Below are 22,070 nucleotides of genomic sequence, written 5' to 3' on the forward strand. Positions count from 1 at the left end.
GTCCAGAGAAGAATACATGAACGAGGGAACAAAATACAAAGATATCAACCACGACCCCAGCAAAATATATGCTAAACAAATCTGAAGAGTTCAGAAACCAAAAATGGAAAAAGAGAATATAATCAAACAGGTGGACAGAACAGAATCATACACTAGATCCTAGGTGTATTTTGGTCTGTTTGCTAGAAGAAACTACATCCCAAATTGTAAGGAAAGACTTATAAATATAAAAAATAAAATTGAATACAATGAAAGGAAGCCAACACTGAAGAATATATATATATGATATATATGATATGATATATATATGATTGATATATATGATATATGTGACATATATGATATATATGTATATCATATATGTGTATGTCTAATAAATGTAAAAATGAAAATTAAAAAAGACTTAACAAAAGAGTTGATAATATAAGAAACTAGTTGAAAAGGACAAAAAGTTAAAAGGAAAAAATTTAAACTGAAAGACTAAAGAATCATGAGAAAAATCCTAAATTCTATATACTATTTTCCCCTAGCGCTGGAGTTTTATAGTTCTGTGTGATTGGTAAACTTGGTGTTAGCTGGATGTTCCTGCTCATCTTCTGGTGGAGGGGCCTCTTGCACTGATTCTCAAGTGTCTTTGCCCCAGTGGAATTGCACCCTCCTTGCCAGGGGCCAGGCTCAGTGTAAGCAGCTCCAGATTACTCTGTGTGGCTTTTGTTCCCTGAAGGCTTTCTGTACCACTTTAGAGGTTGAAAATGGCTGTGCCCCAGTATCCAGCCAATGTTAAAAATTTGTGTCCTGCACTCTTCCTTGAGCCCTCACAAAAAAGCAGTCAGTCATTCTGTCTCCCTGGTTTCTGTCCACACTCTGTGTTCACCCAGCCTGTGACCGAGTTTTTTTGTCTCAGGCAGGTGACCCCATTTTGAGTCTACAAATTTTACAGACTTCTGTGGCACACGCCCATGTCACTCCTCCCAGGGCAGGGGTGGGTGTCTCCCTCGGTTCTGCCTCTTACTGGGCCCCTGCACGAAGAGTGGTCACCCGATTGTGCTACAGTTTATGGTTTATGGCAACACCATGGTGAAATCCCACTCCTGGGCTCACTGTTTCCCGCTGGCTTCCCTGCTCTGACACTTGGGACCTCTGCAACACTCAGACAGCCCTGTTCTTTCTGTGACCCTGGGTATCCTAAGACCACACTAGGATTCTGCCCCACTTCACCACCTCAGCACCTTTCAGCCAAGGATGTCCCCCACTGGATCAGATTTCTAAAAGTTCTGATGTGTGTGTGTGTGTGTCAGAGAGAGAGAGAGCACAAGCAGAGGGAGAGGCAGGCAGAGGGAGAAGCAGACTCCCTGCTGAGCAAGGAGCCCGATATGGGACTCGATCCCAGGACCCTGGGATCGTGTCCTGAGCTGAAGACAGCCACCTAACTGAGCATCCCAGGCATCCCTAAAAGTTCTGATTTTGTGCTCCACTGCTACATCACTTTCCAGTACCCAGCTTACAGAGGCTCCTGAAATGTCACCTCAGATTCACTCCTCTGAACCTCCTACCTTGTGAAAACTGTTTGCTTCTCTATTTGTAGAATTGCAGCAATTGTTTTCTTAGAACTGTAGTTGAGTTTGCAGGTGTTCAGAATGATTTGATAGTATCTGGCTGAATTCCAGGGACTAGACAAAACTAGAGTCCCCTACTTCTCTGCCATCTTCCTATGGTGAGACTGAATGTGGCTATTTTAATAAAACTTTATTAACAAAAACTGGTTGTAGGTTGGATTTGGTTCACAGACTATACTTCACTGACCTCTGTTATACATTTATAGGAAACAGTTTTAGAATATTTCTACAAATATTATTCCTACTAGTGTGATATTAAATACATTCTAGGATTTCATTCCAATTCCTTTGTTTTTAGAGATATGCCACAAGAGGTAAAATGTATTTTAAACTGACTTGAAAATACTTTTTTATGTTGTAATGCCACCAAATTGATGTACTAACTCATTAATTTAATTTTGATTGTGATATTTGATGAATACTTTAAAATTTTTCTTTTATCTTATATAAAAACTGTTCTAAATCAGATCTTTAAAAAATGGTGCATTCAGTGAAGTCTAACTTCAATCTCTGTTTTCTTCAGATTGTTCCTTCCTTCTTCTTTAGGTTGTCATTATGGTTTGTCCATCTTTTATGGAAAATATATTTAACTAAATATGTTCAAATAAATCCCTGTTTTAATGTTTTAGTAGCACACTAAATACATTGTTTGCCGACTTGATTTTTTTCTTGAGATGACTCCATAGCAGTATATTGATAGATGAGAAGACTTTTAAAATTATGATAATTATACAGGCATACCTTGGAGATAATATAGATTCAGATCCAGACCACAAACAGTGAGTCAAATGAATTTTTTGGTTTCCTGGTGTATTGAGAACTTAGGTTTATACCTTATTGTAGTCTATTAAGTATGCAATAGTATTATATCTAAAAAAATAATATACATACCTTAATTTAAAAATATTTTATGGCTAAAATTGCTAACCCTCACCTGAGCTTTCAGTGAGTTGTAATCTTTTTGCTGGTGGAGGATCTTGCCTTGATGTTGATGGCAGCTGATTGATCAAGGTGGTGGTTGCCGAAAGTTAGAGTGGCTGTGGAAGTTTCTTAAAAGAAGACAGCAGTACAGTTTTCTGCATCAATGGGCTCTTCCTTTCACAAACGATTTCTCTGTAGCCTGTAATGCTCTTTAGTAACATTTTACCCATAGTAGAACTTCTTTCAAAATTGGAGTTAATCCCCTCAGACCTTGCTGCTGCTTTATTGACTAAGTTTATGTAATATTCTAAATTCTTCATTGTATTTCAACAGTTTTCACAGCCTCTTCACCAGGAGTAGAATTTATCTCAAGAAACTACTTTCTTTGCTCATCCATAAAGAGCAACTCTTATTGGTTCAAGTTTTGCCATGAGATTGCAGCAATTGTCATATCTTCAGGCTCCACTTCTAATTCTAGTCCTTTTGTTATTTTTCACGAAATCTGCATTACTTTCTCCACTGAAATCTTGAGTCTCTCAAAGTCATCAATGAGGGATGGTATCAGCTTCTTCCAAACTCCTATTCGTTTTGGTGTTTTGACCTCTTTCCATGAATCATGAATGTTCTTAATGGCATCTAGAATGGTAAATGCATTCCAGGAGGTTTTCAATTTATTTACCTGAGATCCATCAGGGGAATCACTGTATATGGCAGCTATGGCAGCTGTAGCCTTATGAAATGTACTTCTTTAATAAGAAAACTTGAAAGATGAAATTGCTCCTTGTTCCATGGGCTACAGAATGGCTGTTACGTTAGCGGGCATGAAAACAACATGAATCTCATTGTACATCTCCATCAGCTCTTGGGTGACCAGATGCACTGTCAATGAGAAGTAATATTTGAAGGGAATCGTTTTTTGGAGCAATAGGTTTCAAAAGCAGGCTTAAAATATTCAGTAAACCATGTTGTAAACAAATTTGTTTTCTTTTTTTAAATTTAAATTCAATTAATTAGCATATAATGTATTATTAGTTTCAGAGGTAGAGGTCAGTGATTCATCAGTTGTATATAACACCCAGTGCTCATTATATCACATGCCCTCCTTCCAGGCTTTGTTGTTCCATTTCTAGAGCACAGGCAGAATAGATTTAGCGTAATTCTTAATGGCCTAGGATTTTCAGTATCGCAAATGAGCATTGGCTTCAACTTAAAGTTACCAGCTGCATTGTCCCCTAACAAGACACTCAGCCTGTCCTTTGAAGCTTTGAAGCCAGGTATTGACTTCTCTCTAGCAATGAAAGTCATAGATAGCATCTGCTTCCAATAGAAAGCTGTTTTATCTACATTGAAAATCTGTTGTTTAGTGCAGCCACTTCCATTAATGATCTGAGCTAGATCTTCTGGATAACTTGCTGCAGCTTCTACATCAGCACTTGCTGCTTCATCTTGAACTCCTGTGTTATGAAGATGGCTTCTTAAACCTCTTGAAACAACTCTGCTAGCTTCACACATTTCTTCTGCAGCTTCCTGACCTCTCTGAGCCTTCACAGATTTGAAGAGAGTTAGGGCCTTGCTCTGAATTATGCTTTGGCTTAAGGGTAGTTCTGGCTAGTTTGATCTTCTATCCAGACACTAAAAGTTTCTTTACATCAGCAATAAGGCTATTTAGCTTTCTTGTTATTCATGGGTTCCCTGGAATTCCCTTCAAGAACTTTTCCTTTGTATTTATAACTTGACTTCTTGGCACAGAAGCCTAACTAGTAGCCTGTCCTGGCTTTTGATGTGCCTTCCTCACTTAGTTTAATCATTTCTAGTCTTTGATTGAAAGTGAGAGAAATGAAGCTCTTCCTTTTACTTGAATCTCTTAGAGGTCATTGTAGGGTTATTAATTAGCCTAATTTCAATATTGTTGTGTCTCAGAGAATAGGGAGGCCCAAGGAGATGAAGAGAGACCGGGAAATGCTCAGTCAGTGGAGCGCTCAGAACACACACATTTATCAGTTAAGTTCACCATCTCATATGGGCATGATTCGTGGTGCCTAAAACAATCATAATAGTAACATCAAAGATCACTGATCAGAGATCACCATAACAAATTCAGTAATAATGAAAAGTTTGAAATACCATGAGAATTACTGAACTATGAAAGTGATGCAAACTGAGCAAATGCTGTTCGATAAACAGTGCCAATAAACTCACTTGATGCAGGGTTACCACAAAACCTTCAATTTGTTAAAAAAAAATAGCATTTGTGACATGCAATAAGGTGAAATATAATAGTATGTATGTCTGTATATATATTACTGCAATAAATATGAAAAATTCTCTACAAAAATATAAATCTCTAAAAATAACATGCTAAACAAATGAATTCAAATAGTCCAGTAGCCACAAAGAAAAAAATTCATACAAGTCAAAAGTATAACTCCTGAAAGGAAGTAGGTTTTATTTATGAGTTCAATGAAAACCTCAAAAATGGACAATTTCCAGTAACTTTTCTAACATAAAAATATGTGCCCCTGTAATTAAATTCTTCATTTGGTTAAAAAAAAAAAAAATATATATATATATATATATATATATTATTTCCACATATTTTCACATTTAAAGTGATTATTCATTGTTCTGATTTGTATTAGATGATTTACATAGACATAAAATTTGTCCATATACTATTTGATACGTTATTTAACATGCTTCCTTATCTTAAAAGTTAATTTGCCTCAAATCTACAAATATAGAACTTCAAAACATTAACACATTATCAGAAACAGTATTTTATTCCTGATTCTTAAAACTTATTCATCAGATTTGTCTGATCTGAAATGTTATTATAAAATAATAGATAATAGAAATAAATAACAGAAAAAGAATTATGTCAACATTTTACTTTCTTTAATTGAAATAGAGCAACATGATCTTTTTTTTTTATAATGATTTTTTATTATATTATGTTAGTCACCATACTAGAGCAACATGATCTTGAACATTCTGAAAGCAATGTTTAACAAGGCTTAAACTTGAAAAGCTATAATTAGGTTTTAAATTTTAATTATCAGTTGATTTGAACTAAGTTAAATGTTACAGTGGGGAACACTAGAATATGGTAATCTTAAATATGCATAAGCTGTTGCCTATCTTGGTAAGGATTTCTATATTTCATACAAATCTATCAATCCCTAGAAACATTACAAAAATTAGGAAAGGTTATAACAACATGTTATAAAAGTTTATTGTCAATGACTGATCCAAAGTATGATTTAAAGATGAACGTCTATTCAAGATTTTTTTTAGTTTTAAACATCTTATTGTAAATTTGCATATTCATTCCAATAGTACATTCAGGTCATTTGTGAAAGGTAGTAAGAACCCAGTAACAGGGGCACCTGGGTGGCACAGCGGTTAAGCGTCTGCCTTCGGCTCAGGGCGTGATCCCGGCGTTATGGGATCGAGCCCCACATCAGGCTCCTCCGCTATGAGCCTGCTTCTTCCTCTTCCACTCCCCCTGCTTGTGTTCCCTCTCTAGCTGGCTGTCTCTATCCTGTCGAATAAATAAATAAAATCTTAAAAAAAAAAAAAAAAAGAACCCAGTAACAGCAAGTTTTTTATTTTTGATCCTAGATGACACAGACAGGATATGTGTAAATATTTAAACCTGGATCATGGCCAATGACTATCAGTGTTTGTCATCTTTTGTGCAGTGGAAGCCAATTTCACTAAATAGTGCTAAATGATGATACTAATCTAAGTCAGTTTAGCAAATGGTAAATTATAAAATTATTACCGAGAATGACAAAAACTAAGTGATTTATTCTTCTGTGTATTTTTTTGAAAACTTGCTTCTGGGTTAGTTACACTTTAATAATAAAACCATCCAGCAACGAGGTAATGCTGGTTGGGTGGCAGTAAAGATTGGGATTTATCAATATGGCACTTTTCTGATCTATTACTATCCATGTTGTCCACTTAGACTTGTTATATGTCATCTTAATCTTATACATTTCCAAAAACAGATCAACAAAACAAAAAAGGGCTGTACAACTTGCATTCTCCTTGTGCCTCCCAGACACATGATTTTAAACTAAGCATGTGGGAACACAGCCCACTAGTATGTGAGAACTTTGATAGTTGTCCATCAGGGGTGGATCAGTGTTTTATAGAGCTTGGAGCTTGTATAATTTGAGGAGTACTTCTTAAGAAAAAGAGTTTAAAATTTCAAATACAAAATTAGGTACTGGAAAGGCTATGTACAAATGGGAGGAAATGAAGCCTAAACTTCTTTGATTTTGTGGTAAATTCACCTCTGCATCTGGCACATAGTGAATAGTCCATAATTATTTATGGAATGATTTTTTTTATTAATAGTAATTGAATTTGAACTCAGAATGAGTAGAAGGGCATGTCAGTCTTGGTAGTGGCCTCTTGAAATGTCTTAATGTATGATTTAATAGTACCTTAGCCTGAGTTAGTCTCAACCAGCTTTACTCTATGTCCTGTATTCATGTATGAACTGGCCTAGGCAGGTACAAGACATGAAAATGAAATTTAAAGCCAAGTGGCTTTTATTTTGACTCATTTAGAATATGACCCTTTCCCGGAGGTATGCAAACACAGTTAGTTGTATATATCCAACATTTAAATTAAATTCAAACACTAAAACTATCCATAAGTTAAAAAATAAGTGAAGCTAGAGGATAGTCATTTGGCAAGAGATATAGATACTAGATATGTTGTGCATCAGAGCCTGAAGAGTCTTGCATCAGCCCCTAAAGATTTGTGAACAATGTCAAACTGAGGAGCATGGAGTTAAAGGGATATATTCTCTACTACATTTTGCTAAAGACTACATTCAGATATATGAATAGCAAGGAGGCTCACAAGTGTATCAGCAAGTAAATAGACTGTAAACAGAAAGATTAAGGAACAAAAACCTTCATGGTACAGATATAATAACAACTTAAGAACTGTTGAGGCTTACTCTCTTCAAATTAATGACTCCAATTCTTTATAACAATTAAAAAATAAAGAGGAGAAATCATAGAGTTAAGGAAAAATGAGTAAGAATGTGTGGGAGGAGGCAAGATGGCGGAAGAGTAGGGGACCTCATTTCATCTGGTCCCTTGAAGTTAGCTGGATATCTATCAAACTATTCTGAATACCCACGAATTCAGCCTGAGACTTAAGAAAATATATCTGGAACTCTACAAGTAGGAAAGTGACTGCTTTTTGCAAGGTAGGAGGTGAAGAGTGGTGAATATGAGATATCAGAAGATAAGCAGAGCAGGGAAGAAGCCTCCATAAGCTGGCTACTGGAGAGTGATATAACCCCAGAACACAAAACCAGAACCCTGAGAAATCTGGTGTAGTGAGAGACATCCCTTTCTGAAAGGCACTCAGGATGAAAAGGGCAGAATTCTAGGTGGGTCATTGTGGTCTCAGGATCCCAGGAGACACAGAATGAACAGGGATGCCTGAACTGGTAGAATGCCCAAGCCATGAAGCAGAGCAACTGGTTATGGTCAGTGAGCCCAGGAAGGGACTTGCAGCTTGGATCACCATAAACCTTGAGCTGGGCCGGCTGGATGACCAATTTCTGTCTGAGCACCCTGAAAAGGACTGGAACGCACGGGCCATTTACCATCCCCCAGGAGGGGTGAAAAAGCTGCGCCCATGGCCAGGCAACAGCTCTCAGGACAGCAGTGGCCCCTGGAAAGGACAGTAGGGCAACACCCAGCCGTGGCCTGGGAGCAGCAGAGCAGGGTACACACACAAGCCCGCAACTGCCCGCATTCCCAAGGCACACAAAGGGCAGTGACACACAGGGGTCCCTTGGACTCCCTCTGGGAAGTTTACAGTGGGCACGCATGGCAAGATTCTGCAGAATTTGGCACAAAGGTGAAGACCGTCCCAGAAGGTGTATTGAAAAGGGGGGACCACAGTCTTTTGGCTCTATGCCCCTTATAAAAGACATTGTGGAAGACAAGGAGATGAAAAAAACATTCCATGCTCATGGATGGGAAGAATAAATGTTGTTAAAATGTCTATGCTGCCCAGAGCAATGTACACATTCAATGCAATTCCTATCAAAATACCACTGATATTTTTCACAGAGCTGGAACAAACAATTCTCAAATTTGTACAGAACCAGAAAAGACCCTGAATAGCCAAAGGAAAGTTGAAAAAGAAAACCAAAGCTTGGGGGCATCACAATGCCTGACTTCAAGCTATATTACAAAGCAGTGATCATCAACACAGTACGGTACTGGCACAAAAACAGACACAAATCAATGGAACAGAATAGAGAGCCCAAAAATGGCTTAACTCTCTGGTCAAATAATCTTCAACAAGTCAGGAAAAAATATCCAGTGGAAAAAGTCTCTTCAACAAATGCTGTTGGGAAAATTGGACAGCCACATGCAGAAGAATGAAACTGCACTATTCTCTTAAACCGTACACAAAGATAAACTCAAAATGGATGAAAGACCTATATGTGAGACAGGAATCCATCAAAATAGTGGAGAACACAGGCAGCAACCTCTTCAATCTCAGCCATATCAACTTCTTTCAAGACGTCAAGGCCAGGCAAGGGAAACAAAAGCAAAAAATGAACTTTTGGGTCTTCATCAAGATAAAAAGCTTCTGCACTGCAAAGGAAACAGTCAACAGAACTAAAAGGCAACCTACGAAATGGGAGAAGATATTTGCAAATGACATATCAGATAATGGGCTGGTATCCAAGATCTATAAAGAACTTCTCAAACTCAGCACCCAAAAAACAAATAATCCAGTCAAGAAATGGGCAGAAGACATTTACAGACATTTCTCCAAAGAAGACATACAAATGGCCAACAGACACCTGAAAAATGCACCACATCACTTGTCATCAGAGAAATACAGATCAAAACCACAATGAGATACCACCTTACACCAGTTAGAATGGCTAAAATCAACAAGACAGGGAACAACAAATGTTGGTGAGGATGTGGAGAAAGGGGAACCCTCTTACACTGTTGGTGGGAATGAAAGCTGGTACAGCCACTCTGGAAAACAGTATGGAGGTTCCTCAAGAAGTTAAAAATAGAGCTACCCTATGACCCAGCAATTGCACTACAAGGTATTTAGCCCAAAGATACAGATGCAGTGAAAAGAAGGGGCTCCTGCATCCCAATGTTCACAGTAGCAATGTCCACAATGGCCAAACTGTGGAAGGAGCCGAGATGTCCTTCAACAGATGAATGGATAAAAAAGATGTGGTTCATATATATGATGGAATATTACTCAGTCATCAGAAGGGATAAGTACCTACCATTTACATCGACATGGGTGGAACTGAAGGGATTTATGCTAAGTGAAATAACTCAATCAGAGAAGGACATAAAATTATCATATAGTTTTAATCATATGTGGAACATAAGAAATAGGTCAGAGGATCATAGGGGAAGGGAGGGAAAACTGAATGGGAAGAAATCAGAGAGAAAGACTAACCATGACAGACTCTTGACTCTAGGAAACAAACTGAAGGTTATAGAAGCAGAGGTGGGTGGGGGGAAGCGTAACTGGGTGATGGGCATTAAGGAGGGCACATGATGTGATGAGCACTGGGTGTTATACACAACTAATAAATCATTGAACATTACATCAAAAACTAATGATATACTATATGTTGGCTAATTGGACTTAAATAAATTTAAAAATTTTTTGATGTTTTCTTCAAAATAAAAAATAATAAGGAAAGACAGAATGTTCCAGATATAATTTGTGAGCCACAGATCTTACATCCAACACTCACATCACTGCTAAACATAAAGTACTAGAGTTAGTAACTCACAAAGAAAACCATATTTGCATGGTTATGTATCTTTCTCTTTCCTTTGTATGTCTGTATAAAAGTGCTATATAGTCTTAATGTTAGAGTAAGTCTTTGATATTCTTGACCATTTGCTTTGACATAAGAACTTTAAGATTAACTTGTCAAGTTCCATTAAAACCTTTGAAATGATTTTAATTGTAATTCCACTGGATTTTACAGATTTGTGGTCAGAATTGATCTTTATCACATATAGTCTTTTCAGCCATAAGGTGGTGTGTCTATATTTTAATTGGATGTTCACTTATGTTGGTCAGTAATGATTAGTAATTTCTTCTCAAATTTATTGCATATCATTTGTTTATTTTCAGTGAATAATCACATACAAATTTTGGAATACAAGAGAGAATTTTTAAAAGCTACCTAACTTATTTTATAAGGCTAGTATAACCTTGATAGCAGTCAGGGCTTGTTGTCTGTTAAGCCCAAGTAAAGTCATTGACTTTTCGTAAGTAAGAACACAGATGCAAAAGTTTTAAATAAAATATTAGCTAACTGAATACAGTAGTATATATTTTTACATTATTACAAATTTCTTCATTGAATAATAAGGACCCATTATGAAAGCATCATGACGCTCTTGGATTAAAAGAAAAAAAACATAATTATTTCAATTGATGTACACTGAAATTGCTTCCAGTTTTTCATTGTTATAAGTAATGCTGTCATTGCCAATCTTTGGACATACATTGTCACATCATTTCCTTAAGATTTTCCAAAGTATATATAGGCAAATTTTTAATATTGATACATTGTTAAACACAATAAACTTTTCCTGAGAAGGTCCACATATTAAATATAGGCTTGTAGACCAAGAAGCAAAATTGAGGTTATTATATAAGTACTTGTATATAGCAAAAAAACACAAACTTCCATTAATCTTTATTAATTAAATTAGAAATACTGTAATTGAGTAGTTTTGATAGTACAAGTTTACAAATGTAAATAATGGAATTTTCTTTTGGGGGAATAACATTTCACTTAAATTAGGGCTAAAAGTTGGTGTTCCTTATTTTTAAAAAATCTGCAAAATGTTCATCTGTTAATGCTGATCTATGATGAGATTTTATGTATTTCACTTTTGCAAATTTCTTTCCTCATAGATAGGTACTGCCACCTATTAATATCAGTCCATGGGCATATGGTTTTAATTGAGTATATTCACCAACTAGATGACATTTTTAGAATTCTATTAACTAAAAGACCTAAAGAATGCCATTTAGCATGTCATTTTATTACAAATTAATTGCTTCCAATTAAAATTCCTCAGATGCATAAATAGACTTTGGAATATGGAAATTTCTGTTGCACTTGCATCAAGATTGAAAAACACTGCTGTGTATTGAAATCAGAAAATATATTGCTGCAGGAATATGTGTAGAATGGAGATCTCCCTTTATTTCTAAACAATTCAAGAAATGTATAACACAGCCTGACATTACTTGCAAGTCAAAAAAATGGCACTTATCATTGAAATTACTTTATCATATTTTAAGTTTCATATATAAGTACTATTTTGCCTTGTAGTTTTAGATTGAAATATTTTTAAGTCTGTAGTACAAGCTAATTCCAAAGCCATTTAGAGTTAAATAAGAGTGGTGAGCACAATTCTTCCAACCATTTAAAAATGTGGCACCATTTTTAACTTGAGGACTATACAAAAGGCAGGCTATATCTGGCCCATAGGTCATACTCTATGGATCCCTGCTCTATAAAGTTTTATATTCCCAGTAAATGTTAAGTATCTGATTCTCTGAAACTTTGCAACCAGTAAATATTCCTTTTCATAATTTATTTTAATTCCAGTATAGTTAACATACAGTGATATATTAGTTTTGGGTGCACAATACAGTGATTCAACAATTTTGTACATTACAGCTGCACATCATGACAAGTATACTCTTAATCCCCTTCACCTATTTCACCCATCCCCCCATACACCTCCACTCTAGTAACTATCGATTTGTTTTCTATAGTTAAGAGTCTGTTTCTCGGTTTGTCTCTTTTTTTCTTTGTTCATTTTTGTTTTGTTTCTTAAATTCCACGTAGGAGTGAAATCACAGGGTATTTCTCTTTCTCCGATTTATTTTACTTACCATTATACTCTATAGCTCCATCCATGTCATTGCAAATGGCAAGATTTCATTTTTTTTAATTAAATATTTTATTTATTAGAGAGTGAGCAAGAGAGTGAGCACAAGTAGGGGGGAGGAGCATAGGGAAAGGGAGAAGCAGTCCCCCCCCCCCCCCCCCCCGAGCAGGAAGCCCGATGAGGGACTCATGACGTGAGCCAAAGGGGATCATGACTTGAGCTGAGATCATAACCTGAGCCTAAGGCAGATGCTTAAGTGATGGATCCACCCAGGTTCCCCAAGATTTTTTATGACTGAATAATACTCTGTTGTGTATATGTACCACATCTTCTATATCCATTCACCAATTGATGGACACTTGGGCTCCTTCTGTGTCTTAGCTATTGTAAATAATGCTGCAATAAACATAGAGGTGCATGTATACCTTTGAATTCATGTTTTTGCATTCTTTGGGTAAATACCCAGTAGTGGGATTGCTGGACTGGAGGGTAGTTCTGTTTTCTTTTGAGGAACCTCCATACTATTTTCCACAGTGGCTGAACTAGTTTGTATTCCACCAATAGTGCAATAGGATTCCTTTTTCTCCACATCCTCGCCAACACGCGTCGTTTCTTATGTTTTTTATTTTAGACATTCTGTCAGATGTGAGGTCATTGCAGTTTTCTTTTGCATTTCCCTGATGATCAGTGGTGTTGAGCATCTTTTCATGTGTCTGTTGGCCTTCTGTATGTCTTCTTTGGAGAAATGCATGTTCATGTCTTCTGCCCCATTTTAAATTGGATTATTTGTGGGTTTTGGTGTTGAGTTGTAAAAGGTCTTTGTATGTTTTGGATACTAACCTTTTATCAGATATGTTATTTGCAAATATTTTCTCCCATCTACTAGGTTGTCTTTTAGTTTTGTTGAGTGTTTCCTTTGCTGTGCAGAAACTTTTCATTTTCATGTAGTCCCAATGGTTTATTTTTGCTTTTGTTTTCCTTGCCTCAGGAGACATACCTAGAAAAATGTTGCTACGTCTGTCAGAGAAGTTACTGCCTATGCTCTCTTCTAGGATTTTTATGGTTTCTGGTCTCACATTCAGGTCTTTAGTACATTTTGAGTTTACTTTTATATATGGTGTAAGAAAGTGGTCCAGTTTCATTCTTTTGTAGGTTGCTGTCCAGTTTTCCCAATACCATTTGTTGAAGAGACTGTCTTTTTCCAATTGTGTATTCTTGCCTCCTTTGTTGAAGATTAATTGACCATATAAACATGGGTTTATCTGGGCTCTATATTTTGTTCCATGGATGTATGTATCTGTTTGTGTGCCAGTACCATAAGGTTTTGATTCCTACAACTCTTTTGAAATCTTGGATTGTGATACCTCCAGCTTTGTTCTTCTTTTTCAAGATTGCTTTGGCTATTCAGAGTCTTTTGTGGTTCCATACCGATTTTAGGATTATTTGTTCTAGTACTGTGAAAGTTGCTGTTGGTATTTTGAAAAGGATTGCAATAAATATGTAGATTGCTTTGGGTAGTATGGACATTTTAACAATACTGATTCTTCTACTCCATCAGCATAAAATATCTTTCGATTAGTTTGTGTCATCTTCAATTTCTTTCATCAGTGTTTTATACTAAGGGTACAGTCTTTCACCTCCTTGGTTAAGTTCATTCCTAGGTATTTTATTCTTTTTGCTGCAGTTGTAAATGGAATATTTTTCATAATTTCTCCTCCTGCTACTACATTATTAGTGTATAGAAAAGTATCAGATTTCCGTATATTGATTTTATATCCTTGACTTCACTGAATTCATTTATCATTTCTAATAGTTTTTTTTTTTTTTGTAGAGTCTTTAGGGTTTTCTGTGTATAGTATCACATCATCTGCAAATACTGCAAGTTTTACTCCTTCCTTACTAATTTGGATGCCTTTTATTCCTTTTTCTTGTTTGATTGCTGTGGCTAGGACTTCCAGTACTGTGTTGAAAAAAGTGGTGAAAGTAGACATCCTTATCTTGTTCCTGATCTTAGGAGAAACGCTCTTGGGTTTTCACCATGAAAATGATGTTAACTATGGGTTTTTTATATATGGCCTTTATTATGTTGCACTGTGTTCCCTCTAAACCTACTTTGTTGATGTTTTTTATCATGAATGGATGTTATACTTTGTCAGATCCTTTTTCCACATCTATTGATCATGTGGTTTTTATCCTTTCTCTTGATGTGATGTATCATGTCAACTGATTTGTGAATATTGAACCACCCTTGCATCCCAAGAATAAATTCCACTTGATTGAGGTCAATTATTTTTTAATGTATTCTTGGATTTGGTTTGTGATATTTTGTTGGGTATTTTTGCATCCATGTTCACCAGAGATATTGGCCTGCAGTTCTATTTTTTTTGTATTATCTTTATCTGGCTTTGGTATCAGGGTAATGGCAATCCCATAAGTGAATTTGGAAGCTTTCCTTACTCTTCCATTTTTGGAATAGTTTGAGAGAATATGTATTAACTCTTTTTTAAATGATTGGTAGGATTCACCTGTGGGGGTGCCTGGGTGGCACAGCGGTTAAGCGTCTGCCTTCGGCTCAGGGCGTGATCCCGGCGTTATGGGATCGAGCCCCACATCAGGCTCCTCCGCTAGGAGCCTGCTTCTTCCTCTCCCACTCCCCCTGCTTGTGTTCCCTCTCTCGCTGGCTGTCTCTATCTCTGTCAAATAAAATAAAATCTTTAAAAAAAAAAAAAGGAATTCACCTGTGAGGCTGTCTGGTCCTGGACTTTTGTTTGTTGGGAGTTTTTTCGATTACGGATTCTGTTTTCATTGCTGGCAATTGGTCTGTTCAAATTTTCTGTTTGTTCCTGAGTGACCTTGGGAAGATTATATGTTTCTAGGAAATTACCCATTTCTTCTAGACTACCCAATTTGTTGGCATATAATTTTTCATCATGTTTTCTTTCTATTTCTCTGGTGTTGGTTGTTATTATTTCTTCTTTCACTTATGTTTTTGTTTATTTGAGCCCTCGCTTTTTTTTTTTTTAATGAGTCTGAGTAAAAGCTTATCAATTTTGTTGATCTTTTCAAAGAACCAGCTCCTGGTTTCATTGACCTTGTCCTGTTTTTTCAGTTTCTATTTCATTTATTTCTGCTCTAATCTTCATTACTTTCTTTATTCTACTGGTTTGGGGTTTGTTTCTTCTTCTTTTTCTAGCTCCATTAGGTGTAAGTTTAGGTCGTTTATTTGAGATTTTTCTTGCTTCTTGAGTTAGGCCTGTATTGCTATAAACTTCCCTCTTAGAAGAGTTTTTGCTTCATCTCAGAGATTTTGGACCATTGTATTTTCATTTTCATTTGTCTCCATGTAATTTTTTATTTCCTCTTTGATAGTTTGGTTGACCCATTCATTGCTTGATAGTATGTTATTTAACCTCCATATGCTTGTGTTCTTTACAGATTTTTTCTTGTGTTTGATTTCTAGTTTCATAGCACTGTGGTCAGAAAAAATGCATAGGATGACTTCAGTCTTTTTTAATTTGTTGAAATTGTTGTAGCCTAACCTTGTGACCTGTTCTGGACAGTAATTTATATGCACTTGAAACAAGTGTATCTGCTATTTTAGGATGGAATGTTCTGAATAGATCTGGTCTACATCCATCGGTTAGATCCATCTGGTCCAGTGTGTCATTCAAAGCCACTGTTTCCTTGTTGATTTTCTGTGTGGATGATCTACCCATTGATGTAAGTGGGGTGTTAAAGTATATTATTGTATCACTATTGATTATTTCTTTTATGTTTGTTTTTAGCTGCTTTATGTATTTGGGAGCTGCCATATTGGGTGTGTAAATATTTACAATTATTATAGTTTCTTTTTGGCTTGTTCCCTTTATGATTATATAGTGTCCTTTTTCTTTTATTACAGCCTTCGATTTAAAACCCACTTTGTCCAGCATAAGTACTACTACCCTGGCTTTCTTTTCACATCCATTTGCGTGATAAGTGCTTTTCCATCCCTGCACTTTTAATCTGCATGTATCTCTAAGTCTGAAATGAGTCCCTTCTAGGAAGCATATAAATGGGCCTTACTTTTTTATCCATTCCATCACCGTCTTTTGATTGGAGCATTTTGTCCTTTTACACTCAAAGTAATTATTGTTAGGTATGTACTTACTGTCATTTTATAACTTGTTTTATGGCTGTTTTTGTAGTTCTTCTCTGTTCCTTTGTTCTCTTGCTCCTTTCTCTCATGGTTTGCTGTCTTTCTTAGTGATATACTTGAATTCTTTTCTCTTTCTTTTATATGTATTTATTACCAGTTTTTGATTTGTGGTTACCATTATGTTTATATATAACATCTGTATATCAGTCTGTGTTTAGTTGATGGTCGCTTAAGTTTGAACCCATTCTAAAAGCACTATGTTTTTACTCTTTTCCCAGCCCTGTTTTATGTATATGGTGCCCTACTTTACATCCTTTTATTCTGTGAGGCCCTTGAATTTTATAGGTATATTTAATTTTCGTGCCTTTTTGCTTCCTACTTTTCTTTCTCTTGCCTAAGCTCTCTCCTTTCCACTCAGAGTCCCCTTTAACATTTCTTACAGGGCTGGTTTAGGGTGATGAATTCCTTTAATTTTTGTTTGGAAAATCCTCTCTCTGCTTCTATTATGAGTGATTGCTATGTTGGATAGAGTATTCTTGTTTGCAGCATTTTTTCTTTCAGCACTTGGAATATATCATGCCACTCTCTTCTAGCCTACAAGTTTCTGCTGAAGAATCCACTGATAGTCTTATAGGACTTCCCTTGAATGTAACTGTTTTCTCTTGCTGCTTTTAAAATTCTATTTTGCTGCTTTTTTTGCCATTTTAATTATGTGTTTTGGTGTGGACTTCTTTGGTTTAATTTTTGGCAGGAATCTCTGTGCTCCTGGATCTAGATTTCTGTTTCCTTCCCCAGATTTGGGGAGTTTTCAGCTATTATTTCTTCAAATAAATTTTCAACCCTTTTCTCTCTCTTCTCCTCTGGGATTCCTACAATGTAAATGTTATTATGCTTCATGGTGTTACTGAGTTTCATTAACCTGTTTTCATTATCTTTTTCCCTCCCACTCCAGTCAGTTTGATTGCTTTCTATTACTCTCTCCTGCAGGTCCCTGATCTGTTCTTCTGCTTCCTCTAGTCTGCTATTTATTGCATCTAGTGTATTTTTTATTTGTTATTGAGTTCTTCATCTCTCATTGGTTCTTTTTTATGTTTTCTGTCTCTTTTTTGAAGGTATCACTGAATTCCTCTACTCTTCTCAAGTCTAGTGAGTGTATCTTTATGACCATTACTTTAAATTCTCTATCAGGTATATTACTTGTTTCCATTTCATTTAGCTCTCACTGTGATTTTGTCTTGTTCTTTCATTTGGGACATATTCCTCTGTCTCCTCATTTTGTCTAACTCTCTGTGTCTTTTTCTGTGTTTTAGGAAAGGTCACTGTATCTCTTGCTCTTGAAAGTAGTGGCCTTAGGGGCACCTGGGTGGCAACCAGCTCTTGATTTCAGCTCAAGTTGTGATCACACGGTTGTGGGATTGAGCCCCATGTGGGGCTCTGTGCTCAGCAGGGAGTCTGCTTGGGCTTCTCTCTCTCCCTCTCCTTCTGCCTCCCCCCCCCCCGCCCCAGTGCTCTCTCTTTCTCTTAAAGTAAATAAATAAATCTTTAAAAAAAAGAAAAAGAAAAGAAGAAAGTAGTGGCCTTATGAAGAAGAGGTCCTGTAGTGCCTTGCAGTGCTATGTCCCCAGTTCACTTTAGGGGTGTCTCCTACTGCATGTGCAGTACTTTGTGGCTGAGCTGCATTTGCCTTTAGTTCTGTCATCTACAATGGCTCTCTTTGCCTTTTTTGTGCAGATTTTGATCACTGTGTTGAAAATGGGCCATTCTGGGGCCGTGTTGGGCTTGAGTTGAGTCAAACCAAGCCTTTACCAGAGATGCAGTAGCACCAAACTGCAAGGTGCTTTCCCTGTGTTAGCCCCTGAATTTTTGTTGGTGGGTGGAGCCTGTAGTCAGACTTGATGTCTGCTCCCAGCCCACTTCTGGAGCCACAGTTGGATTGGAGTGTAGGGTTCTTACCCTCTACCTTGGGTAGGAGTCACTTTGGAGTGGTGCTCACCCCTGTCAGGGCTGCTGGCACACTGCCAGTCTTGTAGCACCACTTTGGATGGGCTCCTGCCAAGGACATACTGGAGGAAGAAAGTCTGCAGCAGAATGTAGGGGTGGGGCATGTGGTGCCAGGATCGTCTTCACCAGTCTACTAAGGGAGAGGACCTGGAGCCACCTGGGAAGACTTGACAAGAGTGGTGGGTTTATGGATGTGGATCTGCAGAAGCACACCAGGGCAGGGTGGACTGTTAGTAAGCTAGGTGGAACATGTTGGTGCTGTGCTGGTTCCTGTAGGTATCCATGTATTTAGGCTGGGGTGGGGGGGCGGGGGAGTGAAATGGTGCCCAGCAGCTATTTTGTTCTTGGAAAAGTCTCCCAAAGATCCCTGCCCCTCCAGCATATGCTCTGAGATTAGTAAATAAATCTCATTCCCATATACCCCAGGCATTTTTCAAACTGCTGCTTTTATGCTGTATCTCAGTGGGGCTGTTTGTAGTCAAAAAGATTAAGGGCAGGAAGTCAGTTTCCTGTTGTTCTCCCTGCTCTCCCAGAATGGAGCCCACTAATTTTTAAAGTTCCAGGTGTAATGCCCCACTGATTGTAAGAACTTGTGAACTTAGGCCCTTCTGGTTTTCAAAGTCAAATGTTATGAGGATTTGTCTTCCCGGTATGTCCCCCATGCCTCAGATGCCTGGTGTGCCTGATGTGGGGGTCTGCTTCTCTCTCCCCTCCACATCTGCAGTGTCCCTCCTTCTTGGTGACAGCATCTCCACCTTCCCTGCCCTCTTTGATGTGGCTTCTCTGCATTTACCTGTAGAGTTTGGTCTGTCAATCTTTGGGTCATTTTCTGGGTTATTTACACTGATGTGGGTGTTATCTAGTTGTATTTATGGGATGAGGTGAGCTTATGATCCTCCTACTCTGCCGTCTTCCCTGAAAGCCTCTGCAACCAGTAAATATTCTGAACTTTTAAAAACTTAAACAATTTGAAATTATATTTTTTTCAATTGCACTTATTTGAATATTCATAAAGTGAAATATCTTTCATGAGTATAAGCCATTTATATTTCTTCATTGTAAACTGGTTGTTCGTATTCTTTTTCCATTTTTAAAAAAGACTTATTTATTCTAGAGAGAGAGGAAGAGGGAAAGAGAGATCTCAAGCAGACTCCCCACTGAGCAGGGACCCAGTGTGGAACTCAATCTCATAACCCTGAGATCATGACCTGAGCCGAAATCAAGAGTCATACACTTAACTGACTGAGCCACCAAATGCCCCTTCTTTTTCCATTTTTATTGCAATATTCCAGCGATCTTTTACACACCAAAAATAGTTCAAAATCCTTTTTAGTGGCTACACCTACTTTAGTATTATTTTATACTGCTTTCTCCCACACATCCAACCCAAGACTCCCTCCATATTCAAAGATATACCATTGGCTAACAGAACTGTTTTTTCAGTCTTCTATACATATATGCACCAGATACTAATTCTGTCACTTTTTCTCTATTTTCCATCCTAGCGTAACTCTTATTTGTCCTTCGAGACTCAGAGCAAGGATCAGTCCCTTCTCTTTTGCCACATATGTGTGCAAATATCTGTTATAAAACCCATCATATATTATGTAATTAACTGTTGTTCACAATGGCCTGTCTCCCCAGTGGGCTCACAGCTTCTTGAGACGTGGAATTGTAATTGATTTCTATATTCCAGAACAATGCCTAACACTTAGTAGATACTGATTATTTGTTGACGACTGTATGAGTTGAAGATAATAGTAATATTAATGTTAACAAAGTAGTACATGCCAGACACATAAATGTCAGAGACAAATTTGTGTAGTTGTATTTCTTATAAAAATGCTTATCATACTATGATATACAATTGAATTTTGAAGACGTCATCTTGGATATTAAAATCTCACCAAAGAACATAGCAGTAAATGTTTTTATTTCCTGACAAAACTGAGTATGTCAAACGTTTGGTTTAAAAACTTGTCTTTTTCCCTGAAGAATTAAAATAACTTATTTAAATAATGCTATTAGGTATAGTTATAATCTACAATTCAAGAAAATTTGCTTATACTAGAAAAGAAAACTGAGAAAATTAAAACACAAAAAAATATTCATTAGCCGTGTCTGTTTTGTAATCTGAACAGGAAGCTCTTTTGTTCAAAATCTTCTTTGTAACTTGACCAAGATTCATTTGGATTAATCTTTTATTTTGCTTTATTTCCAAAGGACATCCATTACTTTGCACTAGATAAGGGTGAATTGGCACTAGCTGAAGTGGCAAGAAAAAGAGCTAGTGACATTGATGCAGAATCAATAACCTCCGGAGTTGGTAAGAATTAATGCTAGTTTTTTTAAGTGCTTTTTGTTTCAATCAATACTTACTCAGTATCATTTATATTTATGTTTGTAAGGCACAGTTGGTTAATTTGAACTACTTTCTTTGTAAAGTAACTTTTAAAAAAGAATTAAGCCTGGGTAAATAGTACAATATGGATATATAAGTCAGAACTATGTTGATATAAAAATTAATAATCACTGATTAATCACCGTTTAGCAAAAAGTCAAAAGACACTGTTTTCATAAGATTTTTGAGGAAGAGTTTATTATCATAAGTGCTGTTATTAATATTAGCCACCACAGAAACTTATATAACTATTTATACACAAAGACATGTCATATCTCAAAAGAATTCTGTCCTCTATCAAAGTATTTCACATGGGATTTTAGGTTTGATGGGTGACTTGTTTTCTTTTAGAAGCCACTAGTCATTTTACAGTGTAGTCTTCCAAGGAAGACGAATAAGAAACTAAATTTAATCTAAAAGTCTGTTCAAACTTTATAATATATAAAAATGATAGTTTTAAAAACTGTTATAATATCAACATGAGCTTCCTTTTCCTAAACTTATTTTGTCTAATGTGACTAAATCTGGAACTATTGATCTCTGGACATTCCAATTCCTATTCTTCCTGGTATTTACTATTCCTAAATTAGGCAGAGGACCCTCAGAAATGTAATAGAATTCACTTCCTTGTGGAACTCCTAAGAAACGAAGTTTTAATAGATATCTGCTTTGTAAATTTGCTTCAAATTATTATAACAAGCCTCTCCATGGATTGATCATCTTTGTTTTTATAATGCTGTTTGCAGCCAAAAGGAGCAATTGCCAGCTTCTCTTTAACAATGGAGGTTTTGCATTTTAAAGCTATTTAAAGTTACTAAGGCTGAAAAGGAATGTGAAGAAGTTATCACAGAATTTCAGAAAAATGAAGAAACTCCATTATTCACCAGTATGCTTTCTGTGCCCTGTGAATGCTTGATTACATTACTGTAGCCAGCTGATACTTCCAAGCCAAATAGCCCTTTGAGCCCTGCCTTATTTCTAGCAAATATCTTTCTTCACTGAAACCCTGTTCCTCCCCACTTTTCAGCCTTTTT

General features: G+C 36.7%; 1 protein-coding gene across 6 annotated transcripts in view; it reads left to right on the plus strand.

Annotated features, from left to right (window-relative positions):
• LOC103671314 (WD repeat containing planar cell polarity effector) overlaps positions 1-22,070 on the plus strand; it is a 416,159-nt gene that overhangs the window by 256,193 nt on the left and 137,896 nt on the right. For all 6 annotated transcript variants that reach the window (XM_040623423.1, XM_040623422.1, XM_008699919.2 and 3 more), the window contains exon 14: positions 20,859-20,961. In XM_040623423.1, the coding sequence (XP_040479357.1) occupies positions 20,859-20,961 (103 nt within the window). The remainder of the gene's footprint in view (positions 1-20,858; positions 20,962-22,070) is intronic.

Source organism: Ursus maritimus, unplaced genomic scaffold, assembly GCF_017311325.1.
Source record: "Ursus maritimus isolate PB19 unplaced genomic scaffold, ASM1731132v1 scaffold_6, whole genome shotgun sequence".
NCBI classification, from domain to species: domain Eukaryota; kingdom Metazoa; phylum Chordata; class Mammalia; order Carnivora; family Ursidae; genus Ursus; species Ursus maritimus.